The 16511-nt window shown below is 39.5% G+C and overlaps 1 protein-coding gene across 1 annotated transcript in view; it reads left to right on the top strand.

Annotated features, from left to right (window-relative positions):
* The window catches only part of LOC121382047 (calcitonin receptor-like), a 140168-nt gene that overhangs the window by 105266 nt on the left and 18391 nt on the right, over positions 1-16511 (top strand). Inside the window, exons 4-7 of the mRNA XM_041511522.1 lie at positions 4623-4735; positions 7890-8016; positions 10497-10650; positions 12287-12353. Coding sequence (XP_041367456.1) covers positions 4623-4735; positions 7890-8016; positions 10497-10650; positions 12287-12353 — 461 coding nt within the window. The remainder of the gene's footprint in view (positions 1-4622; positions 4736-7889; positions 8017-10496; positions 10651-12286; positions 12354-16511) is intronic.

Genomic DNA, 16511 nt, shown 5'->3' with positions numbered 1-16511 from the left:
CGATGATGTAGCGTCAATGCCATTCGGCTTAAAAGTAGATGGTACGGGGTCCATACCTGAGTACTGACGTCAACATGATGTAGTTGCCGTGCCATTCGGCTTAAAAGTAGATGGTACGGGGTCCATACCTGAGTACCGACGTCAACATGATGTAGTTGCCGTGCCATTCGGCTTAAAAGTAGGTGGTACAGGATGCATACCTGAGTACCGACGTCAACATGATGTAGATGCCGTGCCATTCGGTTTATGGGTAGGTGGTACAGGGTGCATACCTGAGTACCGATGCCAACATGATGTAGTTGCCGTGCCATTCGGTTTAATGGTAGATGGTACAGGGTGCATACCTGAGTACCGATGTCAACATGATGTAGTTGCCGTGCCATTCGGTTTAATGGTAGATGGTACAGGGTGCATACCTGAGTACCGATGTCAACATGATGTAGTTGCCGTGCCATTCGGTTTAATGGTAGATGGTACAGGGTGCATACCTGAGTACCGATGTCAACATGATGCAGTTGCCGTGCCATTCGGTTTATGGGTAGGTGGTACAGGGTGCATACATGAGTACCTACGTCAACATGATGCAGTTGCCGTGCCATTCGGCTTAAAAGTAGATGGTACAGGGTGCATACCTGAGTACCGACGTCAACACGATGTAGTTGCCGTGCCATTCGGCTTAAAAGTAGATGGTACAGGGTCCATACCTGAGTACCGATGTCAACATGATGTAGTTGCCGTGCCATTCGGCTTAAAAGTAGATGGTACAGGGTGCATACCTGAGTACCGACGTCAACACGATGTAGTTGCCGTGCCATTCGGCTTAAAAGTAGATGGTACAGGGTCCATACCTGAGTACCGACGTCAACACGATGTAGTTGCCGTGCCATTCGGCTTAAAAGTAGATGGTACAGGGTCCATACCTGAGTACCGATGTCAACATGATGTAGTTGCCGTGCCATTCGGCTTAATGGTAGATGGTACAGAGTGCATACCTGAGTATCGATGTCAACGTGGTTTAGTTGCCGTGCAATTCAGTATAAGGGTAGATGATACAGGGTGTATACCTGAGTAGCGACGTCAACATGATTATTCATATCCCTCTAACGCACCCACTCCCCACCCCTACATCCCCACATCCTCCCAAATCTTTATTATAAAAAGCGAATATGTGAACACCACTCATTTTGGCAGAACGTGGACATAACTGGTACAAAGCCATGATTCACGACTGTTATATTAAAGACATTAGCGTAGCTAAGCGGTGACAGATTGGGATGGGGGTTTTTCTTTAATATTTAACATCTACCTCGCCTATGCAGCTGGTTTGCAAGCCCAAGACATACATATTATTTCTAACAAGGGGACAGGATGTAGCCTAATGTTAAAGCGTTTGGTTTGGGGTCGATCCCCGTCGGTGGGCCCGTGTACCACGAATGGTATATCAAATGCCGTGGCATGTGCTATCCTATCTGTGGGATGGTTCATATAAAAGATCCCTTGCTACTAATGCAAACAAAATGTAGTGGGTTTCCTCTCTAACACTAAATGTCAAAATTACCAAATGTTTGAAATCCAATAGTCGATAATTAATAAATCAATGTGATCTAGCGGTGTCGTCAAACACAACAAACTTCTTTCTTCTTTATTGCTAACAATTGTACCAGGCATGGATCCCTATTGGCAAGATGACTATAATCAGGGGTTTTCTGTTTAATTTGTACACAAGGTGAGACGTAAATAACGTGTCTGTTTTTCTGCTGGTCTACCAACTAAGTTCAAGTTCAAGGTCATTAAGAAGCACGGACATAATAATATCAATTGCCATTGTATCAATGGCAAAGTAAATCTTCTAGGATTTCAACACGGATGTACATCATACACAATATTCATTTCATTTGAAATTATTTTCATACTTATATCCAATTAAGGTTCAATCACGCTGTCCTGGGCACACACGTCAGCTATCTAGGCTGTCTGTCCAGGACAGTGGGTTAGTGGTTGGTGGTTGGTAGTTAGTGGTTAGTGAGAGAGAAGAGTGTGTAGTGGTGTTACACCTACACAATGAGTCATTAAAACTCGTTCTAGGTGGGAGCCGGTACCGAGCTTCGAACCCTGTACCTACCAGCCTTATGTCCGATGTCTTAATCACGACACCACCGAGGCCGATACACGATATAATAGTACCCTGGTGTATAAACTAAATGAAAGAGAAAATTGAACTTAACAGCTCATGTGTAAATAGTATGTTCCTTTTGTGCTGCTACAACATCCGTTTATTTGCTGTGTGCATTATACTCGTGATAAAAGACGATTGTATCCCGTATTTGTAGTAGAGATGTCAACATTGCTTTTATAAAACCCAGTCCTCGCAGCGATGCAATTATCTGTCAAAATAGTAACCATGTTATATTGACTGAATTAATAGATTTACGATTAACACAAGGACTCGAGTTAAAACGTGCACGAACATGATGTCGGTGTATTAGATTTGCTTTTCCCTGGTGCTAGATTAGTTTTAAAGCTGCAGTGTCTGTTTTCCATCTTGTATCTTAACTAATGCAAATTACAAACAGAACTTTAGTTTTAATAAACTTGGATGTTTTCGTTTATCAACAGATATCGTTAACTGCTTGTGTAAATGAAAACTTTCGTCATAATTTTGAACTCAAAAGTATAGTATAAAACATATTCTTACACACTCGTTGGTGAGAACATCATGCGTTATTTATGATTATACATATCCTGTTTACACACATTTTCAAGACATACGACTGACTGCTCCTAGGTGATGACCAGGTCACCAATGCCATATATTCAATGAAAAACTACACGATGGAAATAGATTACAGCGTGACGTATAGTTAACCTGACAATTATGTGTCTGTGACGCGTAAATCAAATACAAGTGCAAATGGTTGTAAATAACTTTTAGTCGAAAACGATGTTAAAATGTCCTTAAAACCTGGGTTTTGAGGATATGTAAGAAATAGAATCATACATTCGTGTCAGTTAGATACCATTTATCTCACTCGTTGTTTTAAAACGTATCAAACTCGCTTTCGCTCGTTAGATACATTTTAAAATAATCGCTATGTATTGTTTGTAATCATTAACCTTAAAGAGAGGCGTTTTGGTGAGATCTAGATTATAGAAAATCGAAGAATGGTACGCTACGGAGAGAAACCAAAGGTTGATGATCTCTTCTAAATGCTTATTATATTTTAAAATATCTATTAAAGACCACAGCTTTAAAATATACATAAAAATAATTACAAAGAATATATTGAATATATTTAATGTTTGCCGTGAGCAGTTGAATTCCATTCAGTGTTAAGGCAAACACACACCTAAGGATGCGAAACTTATTTATAATCGTGAGTTGTTTGATTTCCCTTTCCATTCCATGGCCTGTGCTTATAAAACTTTTAGAGTCCAAACTCAATTGTAATGACGTCACGCGCATACAATTTGTGTGGCGTTGCCATGACATTAAAGTTTCAGTGTCTCGTAGAGTCTTGAGTCTAGACTCTAAACGTTTTATAAGCACCAGGCCAGGTTCTATAAACAGTTATGTCAAATGTCAATGTATGTGCTGTCCTGTTAATTAATACTTAAGAACAATAGAAACACTTTTTTGTTGTTTTAAACTGAAACATTTTGGTCGGTTTCGTGACACAGTGTGTTGTCGTACAGTGTCTGACAAAACATCTCCATAGATAACTTCTTTAGTTTTGACGCCTACGATTCCAGTCTTGATTTCACCTGAAGTGTTTAACTGTTTGAATTTCACCTAGAAGAAGTAAAGATAAGATAGGCCCACGGGAACGATATGTGAAGTGAGGGTTTGTTGTTTGCATTTGTTTTCTTGGGGGGGGGGGTTTAGCTCAGTCGGTTGAGTGCTCGCCTGAGGAGCTACGTCGTAGGATCGAACCACCTCGGTGGATCCATTCAACTGATTGGGTTTTTTTTACTCGTTCCAACCAGTGCACCACAACTGGCCAAAGGCCGTGGTATGTGCTTTCATGTCTGTGTGAAAGTGCATATAAAAGATCCCTTGGTACTGATCGAAACATGCATTGGGTTTCCTCTCTATGACTGTGTCAAAATGACCAATAGCCGATGATTAATAAGTCAATGTGCTCTAGTTGTGTCGTTAAACAAAACAAACGTTTGGGGTTGCAGCTTGAAACCTGATTGTAGACTGGTTTTATGCGATGTATGGAGATTAGCATTGTCTTGGTTATTGTTTTTGTTTGGGGGTTTTCTGGGCATTTCGCTGTAAGAAGCATGTTTTAAAACAAGACACTGTGGATATTTGCTGGGTTTAATGGCAATAAAGCTTCTTTAAGAAAAAATAATTTGACATGCTCAGTTTGTTTTGTGTCTTACAAAAGAAAACCCTCGAATATTCTGTTTTGTGTTGTTTATATGTTGTTGTTTTTGCTTGTTTGGTTTTTGTGGGTTTTTTGTTGTTTTTTTGTGGGGTTTTTTGTTCCAAAACATATGTTCTGTTGTGAATGTGTGTTTTTTTTTCCAAAGCATACCTTATATATGTTCTGTTGTGATTGTGTTTTTTGTTCCAAAGCATATCTTAGATATGTTCTCTTGTTTTTCGTTTCTAGCTTCACGATCTCGACGTTGACGACGACATCGGCTACATCTACGTCTTCATCGTCGGCTTTTCTCTGTCCATCTTACTGCTGCTCATATCGCTCGCCATATTTTTCAGCTTCAGGTAGGTCAGACAGGCTCAGTCAGCCACGCTCAGTCAACATGCACGTGCGTGCTGTGTCAGTCAGCATGCACGTGCGTGCTGTGTCAGTCAACATGCACGTGCGTGCTGTGTGTGTGCTGTGTCAGTCAACATGCACGTGCATGCTGTCCTCTAGTGATGCCCATACACATTTATAGAAAAGAAACATTTTCATTATTCATCCATTATCTTTACAACAGCAGCAGCAATGTTAACGATACTAGTAATATCAGCAGCATCGTTAACACAGACGTAGTAGCAGTAGTAGTAGTAGTAGTAGTAGTAGTAGTAGTAGTAGTAGTAGTAGTAGTAGTAGTAGTAGTAGTAGTAGTAGTAGTAGTAGTAGTAGTAGTAGTAGTAGTAGTAATAATAGTAGTAGTAGTAATAGCTTTTATTTCTGTTCATATTTAAATTGCAAAAATATATTACTGTCGTAATATGTATGTATTTTGGAGAAGGCCTAGTAAGTTGTGTAACTTGTGCCTAATCCATGTGTTCTTTAAAAAGCAATAAAATATGTTTCAATCAATCAATCGGTAGTAGCAGCAGCATCAACATCAGTAGGAGTAGGAGTAGTATTTTGATGTAAAAGTAGTAGAATCAATAGTAGTGCTAGTTGCTGTTGTAAACATTAATTTATTATTTTCCTTGACGTAACACTTAACCATCATCGTGGGTTTTGTTGTGTGTAATAGCGAATTTGCTCTCTAACACTAGTGTCATAAGCATATATTTACTTTGTTTTGATTCATTCTTTTCTTAATATATCTTCGTGTGACACTCAACATCCATTATTTTCCTAGTCAGATGTAATTAAATACTATTCCTTCCATTCGTCAATGCACCCTTCCGTCCGTTCGTCCGTTCATTCGTCCATTCATTCATTCATTCATTTATTCTCGTCTTTTGATCATCCGCTACAAGCCAGGTTTTTATTGAATTAAACCTTGGCGGTTGATACTAAGCTCCTAGGTGTCTTAACTCGTGTTGAGAGAAAACAAAGGTCCTTGCCGTTTATTGAAACATCAATATATCATCTATTGACCGGAACCGTGTATCTGCCTTACCCAACAAAACAATCGACAAAGCGCCGCATCTTTCTACCAAGTGTTAAGACATTTCCTTGAGTTTTGCCATTGATCCATCGAAAAGTGTTTCCAATACGTGACCATTAGCTGAAGTCATCTCTTTGTGTTCATTCTGCCAAATGAGATGATTACCTGTAATTATTTTCCTTCGGGCCAAACTATAAGAAGTGTTTACCTTTTACACTAGACATGTATACACGGTCTGAAGGTTCGCATGACCATGTATGTTTGTTTAGCGATATCCTCGGTTCGATGCCAACAATTGATTAATTGTTCAGTGTAAGGAAAGAAGAAACTCGCTGTTGCAGCTAAGTTAAAGTTTGTTTTATTTAACGACACAACTAGACCACATTGATTTGGTAATCATCGGCTGTTGAATGTCAAACATTTGGTAATTTTAACATAAATATTATTGTCTGTTGTAACTAAGCTACTCATTATTGTTGTTGATGGTGATGAACGTTCATCAGTGGGGTTCGTAGGAAATAAACGTTTCGTTAACGATACCGTGCACTAATGTTTAATAAGAAATTGTTGGTAACACACTTGAGGCGAGACGTAGCCCAGTGGTAAAGCGCTCGCTTGATACGCGGTCGGTTTAGGGTCGATCCCCGTCAGTGGGCCCATTGGGCTATATCTCACTCCAGCCAGTGCGCCACGACTGGTATATCAAAGGCCGTGGAATGTGCTGTCCTGCCTATGGGATGGTGCATATAAAGTTTCCTTTGCTACTAAGAAAAAAATGTGGCGGGTTTCCTTTCTAAGGCTATATTTCAAAATTACCAAATGTTTGACATCCAATATCCGATGATTAATAAATCAATGTGCTCTAGTGGTGTCGTTAAACTAAACAAACTTTAAACTGTGGTAACATACTTGGTGAATGTGACACTTACTAAGTGTGAAGACATTTCAAGGCTGCGTCTAACAGAAATACAAGGGGATGGACGTAATTGCACCCCACAACAATTCGAAAGCCTTTCTTTAAAAAAGCCCCTTTGTCCACAAAGTTGTAACGTATTACTGTGCCTTTATGTCTGTTGTACTGCCAATGAGCTACTCCTCTTACTTTAGGCTAGATAAGACCCAGTGCCCATATTTTCGAAGCTATCTTAGCGCTACGAAATTGAAAACCTATCATAGTCTATGACGTCAAGTTATGGCATGTGCTATAGTGAAGTCATAACCTACGATGGTTTTCAATTTCGTAGCGCTACGATTGCTTCGAAAATCCTTAGCCTGGATCGGACTATGCCTACAGTTAGCGTGGATGAAATGATTCTCGTGATATAATTGTTAGTTGCCAAACAAATAAACGATAGGCTAGAACATATCACGACTTTTGGTACAACGAGTATTCAAAACAGATTGGAGTGGGGAAATAACCTAGTTGTTGTACCTTAAAAGTCGGATGCACGGTACTTCTGGCTAATACCTACAATCTCTTACTTACAGTCAGGGTAGTAACTAGTTGGGGTATATGGGGACGCCCCCCCCCCCCCTTTTTTAGTTTAATAATGCCTGTTTTGTTTAGCTTAAGAAAATCCTGTCTTACCATGTCCTGAGTGGGGAGCAGGTCAACTCGCCCCAAAACCAACGCGCCCCTTACCAATTCTCCCCTGGGTATATTTTAAAACCTCCCTCGTTACACGGTGTTTTAATGAGAGTGGACTTTGGAAAGTACGCTTAAAGAGATGCGTCCTGTTGATGATTTAGAACACTCAAACTAAATGACATACAATACACATTTTGTTATATACACCATTTGAATGATATGCAAAACACATTTCGTTGTATACATCATTTGAATAATATACAACACACATTTTGTTATACAGTTTTTAATAATATACAACATGCATTTTGTTATATACATCATTTGAATAATATACAACAGCATTGTGTTAATCGGTTTTTTTTTTTTTTTAGTAATATACAGTATATTTGAATATACAGTATTTGAATAACACACAGTACACATTTTGTTTGAGTAATATACATTTAGTTATACCGTATATGAGTAAGCTACAATACACGTTTCGTTTCAGACAACTCCGATGTGAACGACTGACTCTGCATAAGAATCTCTTCATATCCTACCTGCTTACTGGAATATCGTGGATCTTATTCCACGTCTTCGTCACTCTCGATGGAAATGTCATCATTGACAACCCTGTGAGTAGATATATAATTGGTTATAAAGTTGTCTTTCAAATAGTTCGTCTTTGTGGTCTTAACTGGTTTATTCGATAGATGCATGATGTGTTACGGTAGTCGACTCGTTAACCATCAAGTGAAAAATCCCGTCAGTGCTTTTAATATTGGAGGGGTGGTGGTGGCGTAGCCCGGTGGTAAAGCGCTCGCAATACTGCGGTCAGTCTAGCATCGATCCCCGTCGGTGCTCCCATTGGGTTATTTCTCGTTCCAGCCAGTGCACCACGGTTGGTATACCAAAGGTCGTGGTATGTGCTATCATGTCTGTGGAATAGTGCATATAAACAATCCTTTGTTATAGATGTGGAAAAATGTAGCGTGTTTCCTCTCTAAGACTATATGTCAAAATTACCAAATGTTTGACATCCAATAGCCGATGATTAATAATCAATGTGCTCTAGTTGTGTCGTTAAATTAAACAAACTTTAACTTTAACGTTGGGTTATCTTCTCTAGCTTATCCTGAATAGCTTTTCCATATTAACTTCACTAATTTAAATCTCTGTGCTAGGGGAGGGGCAAACCAAATCACTCGAGATATCGGTGGTTCGAGATATCGGTGGTTCGAGATATGGATAATAGTTGGTGAAAATTATCCCACTGGACGTCGATCTCGAGACACCCTGGTCTGACGAAATAATTGAAGTCGAGACAATACCCTATGTTTCTAGGATACTATCCTGGATACACACGACGTATATGGGCTGTGTTTTTCAGGACAGAGATTGGTTATTAGTGAGAGAGAAGTCGATGTATTGGTTTTACATTTCTCACTCAGTGTGCACTCGTTGGTGTCGGTACAGATATGCGGACCCAGCACATGTCTGGCTTACCATGCACTGTTTCGTTCTGTGTTTCTAGTTTTAAAATAACTACATCAAATATAAAGGGACATGTTTATGGTGGTGGTACTTTGCTTCTTGTTGCGTATTTTGGGGATTGGTTAATTTAATTATTTTTGTGGGGTTTTTGGAATCGGTGGGATTTTTCGTGTTTGTTTTTTTTTTGCTAACAGCTATTAAATGATTGTCTACTTTAGTCCAAGGATCCATGATCAATTTGCAGACCCATCAACCTTTCATGACCTATCAATCTACACCGTCGGTCCTGGCGTTCTCAAACAAAAATGATCCCATTTATGTCTCGCCCGCTTTAATTCGTTTCGTATTTTCCCACGTCTTACATTTTACTAAAATTGCATTTTGCACTGGTAAAGGACGTTAAATGATTGAAATTCGATAATACAACTTTAAAGAAATGAGATGCGCTAAAAGGAGTAGGGTCTGACATGGATTTGTTATAAAATGAATTTTTACAGTTATTTACTTCCTCAAGTAGGACGCCTGTATATTTCCTCCTTCAATAATATTATAATTAGTTTATTGGGTAATACTTCATATTTCCCATCTAAAAACGAGTTCACTTCAAACTGTAACCACATTGGGAGCTAGTATTATATCAGCGTGCGATACTTAGATAAAACACTTTTAAAACGTTTGAAATTAACAGTTCTAATGGATTTTCACCGCACCATCAATTGCTTAGCTTTGAAGTTGGGGGGATGGGGAGGGAGGGTCGCCGTCTTTGACAGTTTGTTCATTACTGATAAGATGTCTGTTTTGGTGCTGGGGTGGATTACGAAAGTGAGTAAACATTTCACTAATTGTAGTATGATTTCATTTTCATACCGAGAGACTTTGTCATCCACTGATTTCTGATGGATTCTTTGATTGGTGCACAATATATTCAACACTCTCAACGATTTCATGAGAGCGCATTGGAATCGCTCTGTAAAAATAAGCAACGGACGGTTTTCTATAAAAACACAGTTTTTTAAATGCTGGCTTTGTAATAAATTTGTGTATATCATGTCATCTAAATCTGATCTGACTGTTTTACAAACAAATAATTCTGAATGCGACAGTAATTTCATTGTATGTCGTTTCTGAATATGAGTGTGGGAGGGTTGTTTGGGGGGGGGGAGGGTAGGAGTTAGGGTTTAATGACTCTTCTTATACACAGGCTTGGTGTTATACGCGGGTGAGACATAGCCCAATGGCAAGACACTCGCACAATGTGCGGTCGGTCTGGGATCGAACCCCGTCGGTGGGCTCATTGGGCTATTTCTTATTCCATCCAGTGCACCACGACTGGTATATCAAAGGCCGTTGTTTGTGCTATCCTGACTGTGGAATGGCGCATATAAAAGATCCCTCGCTACTAATGAAAAACAAAATATATCAGGTTTCCTCTCTAAGACTATATATCCAAATTAAAACAAATTTGACATTCAATAGCCGATGCTTAATAATAAATCAATGTTCTCTAGTGCTGTCGTTAAACAAAATTTTTTTTTTAACAAAAGTTTTTGTTCTTATACGCAAGCCTTGTACAGCGATATGATTTTGAATTATGTGGTATTCATGTTGAACTGTCTTTCAGCTGTGGTGCCAAGTGATGCACGTCTTCGCCCAGTACTCGACGGTTTCCAACTTTGCCTGGATGTTTTGTGAAGGACTCTATCTGCACACCATCATGGTGCAGGCTTTTCGAACCGGAAAGGGCTTGCTCATATCCTGTTTCGCCATTGGATGGGGTAAGCTACTATGTAGTCTCGTCATGTGTCCGGTCTAATTATTTAACATCTTGGCATGAACAAGATACTTCTTTCTGCCGGTTCAAGTACGCTTTTCTTTGACTCACACTTTGAAAGACGTGAATTATCTCAGTCAGACTTTCAAAGACATGAATTACCTTTTCAAACTTTGAAATACTTGACACGTCCTGCCTAATCCAGTACCTTCTTGTGAGCTACTTCCAGTACCGCTATTCACGTTACTCCGAATTGAAGTTATTGAAAACATGGCATTATTTTCGCTCTTTTAATTAGGTTTTTCAGAAATGATTATATGGGGTGTAGGAGTGGAATCGATTTTTCTTTATATCCAGGAAGTTGATCGATTGATTTAGTTTTTTCCTAGTGTGTTTTTGATACAGTTTTATATACTGATAAGGCCAGTAAATCGTTTCATTTTAACTTGATTTTTGTGCAATTAAGGTTCAAGTACGCTGTCCTGGCACACACCTCGCTTGTCTGTACAGGACAGCGGGTTAATAATTATGTCAGTGAGAGGGTCGTTGTCTAATTCTCAAACCAGTGCCCACGAATGGTACATCAAAGGTCATGGTATGTGCCGTCCTTTCAGTGTGAAAATGCATATAAAAAAATATCCTTTATTACCAATGGAAAAATATAGTGGGTTCAGACGAAATGTCAGAATTATTAATGTTTGACATTCAGTAATCGATAATTAATTCAATCAATGTACCGTTGTGTCGTTAAACAAAATAAACTTTTACTTTTACTTGCATTAGTTCAAAATTAGGATCAGACGCAATAAAGTCGAAGACTTAACCATTACGCAGCCGACACAAAAGCGTTTGCCTAATGCAAGGCCATTCTAAAAAAGACTAATAGCATTTATTCTAACCCAATTTACTCTCAAATTTCGCTCAAATGTTTTTCTGCCATAATTTGATTTGAATTTTCCCTTTTTACTGTAATATTTAAATCATAGTATTATGGTGGCCACACAGAGCTACGCCTTCGCCCTCATCCCCTTTTCCAATTCCTAGTGCGTGCTGTATTATTCAGATGACGTTAAAGTTTAAGTTTGTTTTACTTAGAGACACCACTAGAGCACATTGATTTATTAATCATCGGCTATTGAGAAAAAAAGTTTAAAGTTTGTTTTGTTTAACGACGCCACTAGAGCACATTGGTTTATTAATCATCGGCTGTTTTGGAAAAAAGTTTAAAGTTTGTTTTGTTTAACGACGCCACTAGAGCATATTGGTTTATTGATCATCGGCTGTTTTGGAAAAAAGTTTAAAGTTTGTTTTGTTTAACGACGCTATTAGAGCATATTGATTTATTAATTATTAGCTATTGGATGTCAAACATTCGGTAATTGTAAGATATAGTCTTAGAGAGGAAACCCGCTACATGTTTTTATTAGTAGCAAGGGATCTTTTATATGCACCATCCCACAGACAGGATAGCACATACCACGGCCTTTGATATATCAGTCGTGGTGCACTGGCTGGGACGAGAAATAGCCTAATGTTCCCACCGACAGGCATTGAACCTATACCAATGGCGCATCAAGCGATCGCTTTACTACTGGAGTACGTCCCTCCCCTGTTGAATAACTGTCTCCTTTGATTTGCAGGTGTTCCTCTGTTGCTGACAATTATATACACGTCACTGCGGGCGACCATATCCGAACACAACAACCAGTGAGTTGACAGTGTTCACTTGTTCTTATCTCTTTAGCCGGATCTTTTCATTTCATTTCAAGTTATTTTCGTGCTTATATCCAATTAAGGTTCAAGCACGCTGTCCTGGGCACACACACCTCAGCTATCTGGGCCGTCTGTCCAGGAAAAGTGAGTTAGTGGTTGGTTGTTAGAAGTTAGTGACAGAGAGAAGGGTGTAGTGGCCTTACACCTACTCACTGAGTCGTTAAAAAAACTCACTGTGGGTGTGAGCCGGTACCAGGCTGCGAACCCTGTACCTACCAGCCTTATGTCCGATGACTTAACCACGACACCACCGAGGCCGGTTAATCATTTCAATATACACTCCGACAACAGACTGGCTGACCGCGAAGTTCGTGCTCAGTGCAAACAGATATTATACCGGTACTAAAATTATAATACATCGATGTATGTAGTGCACACAAATTTTATAAAATTATTGACAAATGTAATTTTGACGGCAAATGTCGCAATATCACTCCCACAAATGTCTTAATTATTGGCAAATAGCACACGACCGACGAGAAATGTCACAAAGATCTCAACCACAAATGTGGCAACGCTGAATGCCGCAAATGTTACACCGACAAACGTCGTTACTTTATTTTAACAGTTGGATAATATTATCAAGAAGGCCCATTGAAGCCAGATCAGGAGGGAATGGGGGAGCACGGTCTCTAGGGGGGAGGGGGCACCAGACACATTTTTATTTTTATTTAAACGTATATTTTCGTTCTACATGCCTGTCCAGAACCAGTTCCAATCACGAGGAGCGATCCTTTGACCTCTCGAACTGCAGGCGAAAACACTGCGCTGAATTACGTCCAGGCTTGATGCTTATAAAAATTTTAGAGTCTAGGCTCGAGACTCTAATAGAGTCTGAGACGCTAATGTCATGACAACGCCATACAAATTGTATGCGTATGACGTCATTAGAGTTTGAGTTTGAGTCAGGTTTTATAAGCACATGCCGTGATCCTTCCCATTTTGACATCACTGTTCGTACGACACTGTATACGTTGAGTAAATTTTGTATAAACTGCCGTCTAAGGAATCTACACAGTATTTCTTTTATAAGCAGGTGGTCTCTATATTCAGTTTAAAATGCATGCATTTGTATACATAACGTACTGCGTGAATTGTCTGTTATATACGAATTATTATATAACGGTGATTTTTATAACAGATTCCACTGTGTATTCCATGCTTGTATATTGCACATATGGTGTTGGAACTAGGTACGCGAGTGATTTTATTCAACAGTGCATTTCTACAGTATTTTTAATTATCTTAGAGATATTAAATTTTATTCTAAATTTTAATTTACTTACCTGTGGGATTTTTTGCACAGCTCTTTACACTGTGTTTTAATATATCTTTTGAATTTGTGCATTGATGTTGATCATCGATTCATTCAAATAGTTACTTTTGTTTGACATCCAATAACAGATCTCGCTCCAGCCAATGCACCACGACTTATATATCAAAGGCCGTGGTATGTGTTATCCTGTCTGTGGAATGGTGCATATAAAAGATCCATTGCTGCTAATCGAAACGAGTAGCCCATGACGTGGCGAAAGCGGGTTTCCTCTCTCAATAACTGTGTAGTCCTTAACCATATGTCCGATGCTATATAACCGTAAATAAAATGTGTTGAGTGCGTCGTTAAATACCGGAAAGACATTTCCTTCCTTCCTTCCAATAACAGATATATTTTTCACGCTGGGTTGTGGCTAAACATTCATTCATTCATTCTACTGTGTAATATCGATTTGATACCGCAGATTAAGACTAACTATGAAATATTTTAGGCGGGGGTGGGGGGGGGGGGGGGGGTATGTGTACCATGGGGATTGATTCTGCGACCCTGTTTAGCAAGGGACACTGTATTGGAGCTGTCGGTATCCGTCGAGGACAAAAACCGCTATTAAAACATAGTCTACTCCTTCCATTAGGTGTTACCATGACTGGTATATCAAATGACGTGGGATGTGCTATCCTGTCTATGGGTTGATGCATATAAAAGATCCCTTGCTACAAATCGAAAAGAGTAGCCCACGAAGTGGCGACAGCGGGTTTCCTCTGTCAATATATGTGTGGTTCTTAACCATATGTCCGACGCCATATAACCGTAAATAAAATGTGTTGAGTGCGTCGTTAAATAAAACATTTCCTTCCTTCCTTTACTTCCATTAGGTGTTAAGCTGGTCAACTTTAAAAAAAGCGTTCATGATCAAGAAGCACTGATAAAATAACGTATTGGGTACGCCGAGGAGCATTGATCTTGTGACCCGTCGCATCTCGTGCACGAAAGTAACAACAATTAAATCATGTTCTGCTCTGGAGAACTAGACAGAAGTCTCAGACAAATTATTTGTGCGGTTTGGTGTAGTGTCAGTTGTGAAAAGACTTGCCAAATTTGGTTTGGGCTATTCAATTCAGTCCAGAGATCATGTTAAAATGGGTTGGAATCGAAAATTAAGAGAGAGAGAGAGAGAGAGAGAGAGAGAGAGAGAGAGAGAGAGAGAGAGAGAGAGAGAGAGAGAGAGAGAGAGAGACAGAGATGTATATTCGGCAATTTTATTGCAAAACGATACTGTACAGCACTCGCCTGAAGAACGGTGGGTGGTAGGGTCGATCGAGCTTGGTGACTACGGGTATTTCCAATCCAACTGATTGTCTTATGACTGGTACATTAAATATCGTGGTTTGTGCATTTGGCCAGTGCTTGTCAAAGATCTCCTGCTGCTGTTATGTTGAAGAAGAAAAGAAGAAAATATTCTATTTAACGATGAACTCAAAACATTTTATTTACGGTTATATGGCGTCGGACATATGGTTAAGGACTACACAGATATGAGAAAGGAAACCCGCTGTCGCCACTTCATGGCTATCTTTTCGATTATCGTTAAACCAGTTGTGGAGCATTGGCTGGAACGAGAAATAACCCAATGAGTATGTAGAAGAATGCGACGGCAGCGAATTTTTTTTTTTCCTATCCTCTACACTACGTTTTGCAGTAACCATATGCTGGACACCATCAATGCACTGAGATGGCGTTAAACAAATTTCCCCTTTTCTTTACTTGTAGACAAATTATCTTAACGAAAATAGACCAGACGGTAACCGTGTCCTTGTACAAACGAACGCCGTACTTCGCCAGTTTAATTCCATTACAATAAAGATTACGCAGTTTGGGTTTTGCGTTAGCGCAATCTTTCGCCTCCGACGCCTTAAGCCGTAGACCTATTGCGGAGACGGCGCACTCGGTGTCGCGTAAAATATGGACGAATATTGCCACCGATTGTTCATTGATGAGAACAGTTAGCTAGGTGTTAATACTGTCTGGCAGCCAAGTGAGAGACCGAGAGAGAAGGGAGGATGATCGGAGTTACTGGCGTCATCGAAGTGTTACTAACAGTTATCAATAGCGGCTAACCATTGCACTCCTACAGGGCAGTTGGCGTAATTGAGAAATTATCGGTAGCTGGACAAATGAGCTGTACGGGTGGTCGTCTCGTAGCCTCTAGCATTTTTCTTTTCTGTTATGTTTTTTCTTTCGTTTTCATTTTCTTTCTTTCTTTGTTTCTTTCTTCTGCTGTCACAACATTGTCAGAACTCTACGTCCAACTCAAAATGTGTAATAATTTTTACATCTTTTGTTGTTTTGGATATGCACTGAATGAAAGCTATATTATATGAATCACCATTACACATTCTGATATTGAACCAAGTTGGATATAGGAACGGCAATCAGTTACATCAGCATATCAGCATATTATAATATACTGTTGGGTAGCATCCGGTACTGGAATGCAGGACATGTCGGTATTATAGCTTAGCCACAATTCCAGAAATGACAGCAAGTCTTAAGACTAATTCACGATATTTGGACTTCGTTAGCATGACTTTAGTTGAAAACACTGAGCCCCGTGGCCATATGTGGTTAAGCTTAAGCCCGCTTTTCAATCCACGTGCCGGTTCCAACCCAGAAAGAATTTTTCTCTCTAACCTCTAACGACATTAAACTCGTCTGAACAGAAATTCAGACAAACGAGGGAATATGTCGGAGCGCAGTAATGTTATCGGCCTTTCATTTTTTCAGCAACTGTCTACTTCTGTAAGCTTAATTAATAG

Source organism: Gigantopelta aegis, chromosome 9 (assembly GCF_016097555.1).
Source record: "Gigantopelta aegis isolate Gae_Host chromosome 9, Gae_host_genome, whole genome shotgun sequence".
Taxonomy (NCBI): domain Eukaryota; kingdom Metazoa; phylum Mollusca; class Gastropoda; order Neomphalida; family Peltospiridae; genus Gigantopelta; species Gigantopelta aegis.
The sequence above is the reverse complement of the archived record's forward strand: the minus strand, read 5'-3'. Positions and strand labels throughout refer to the sequence as shown.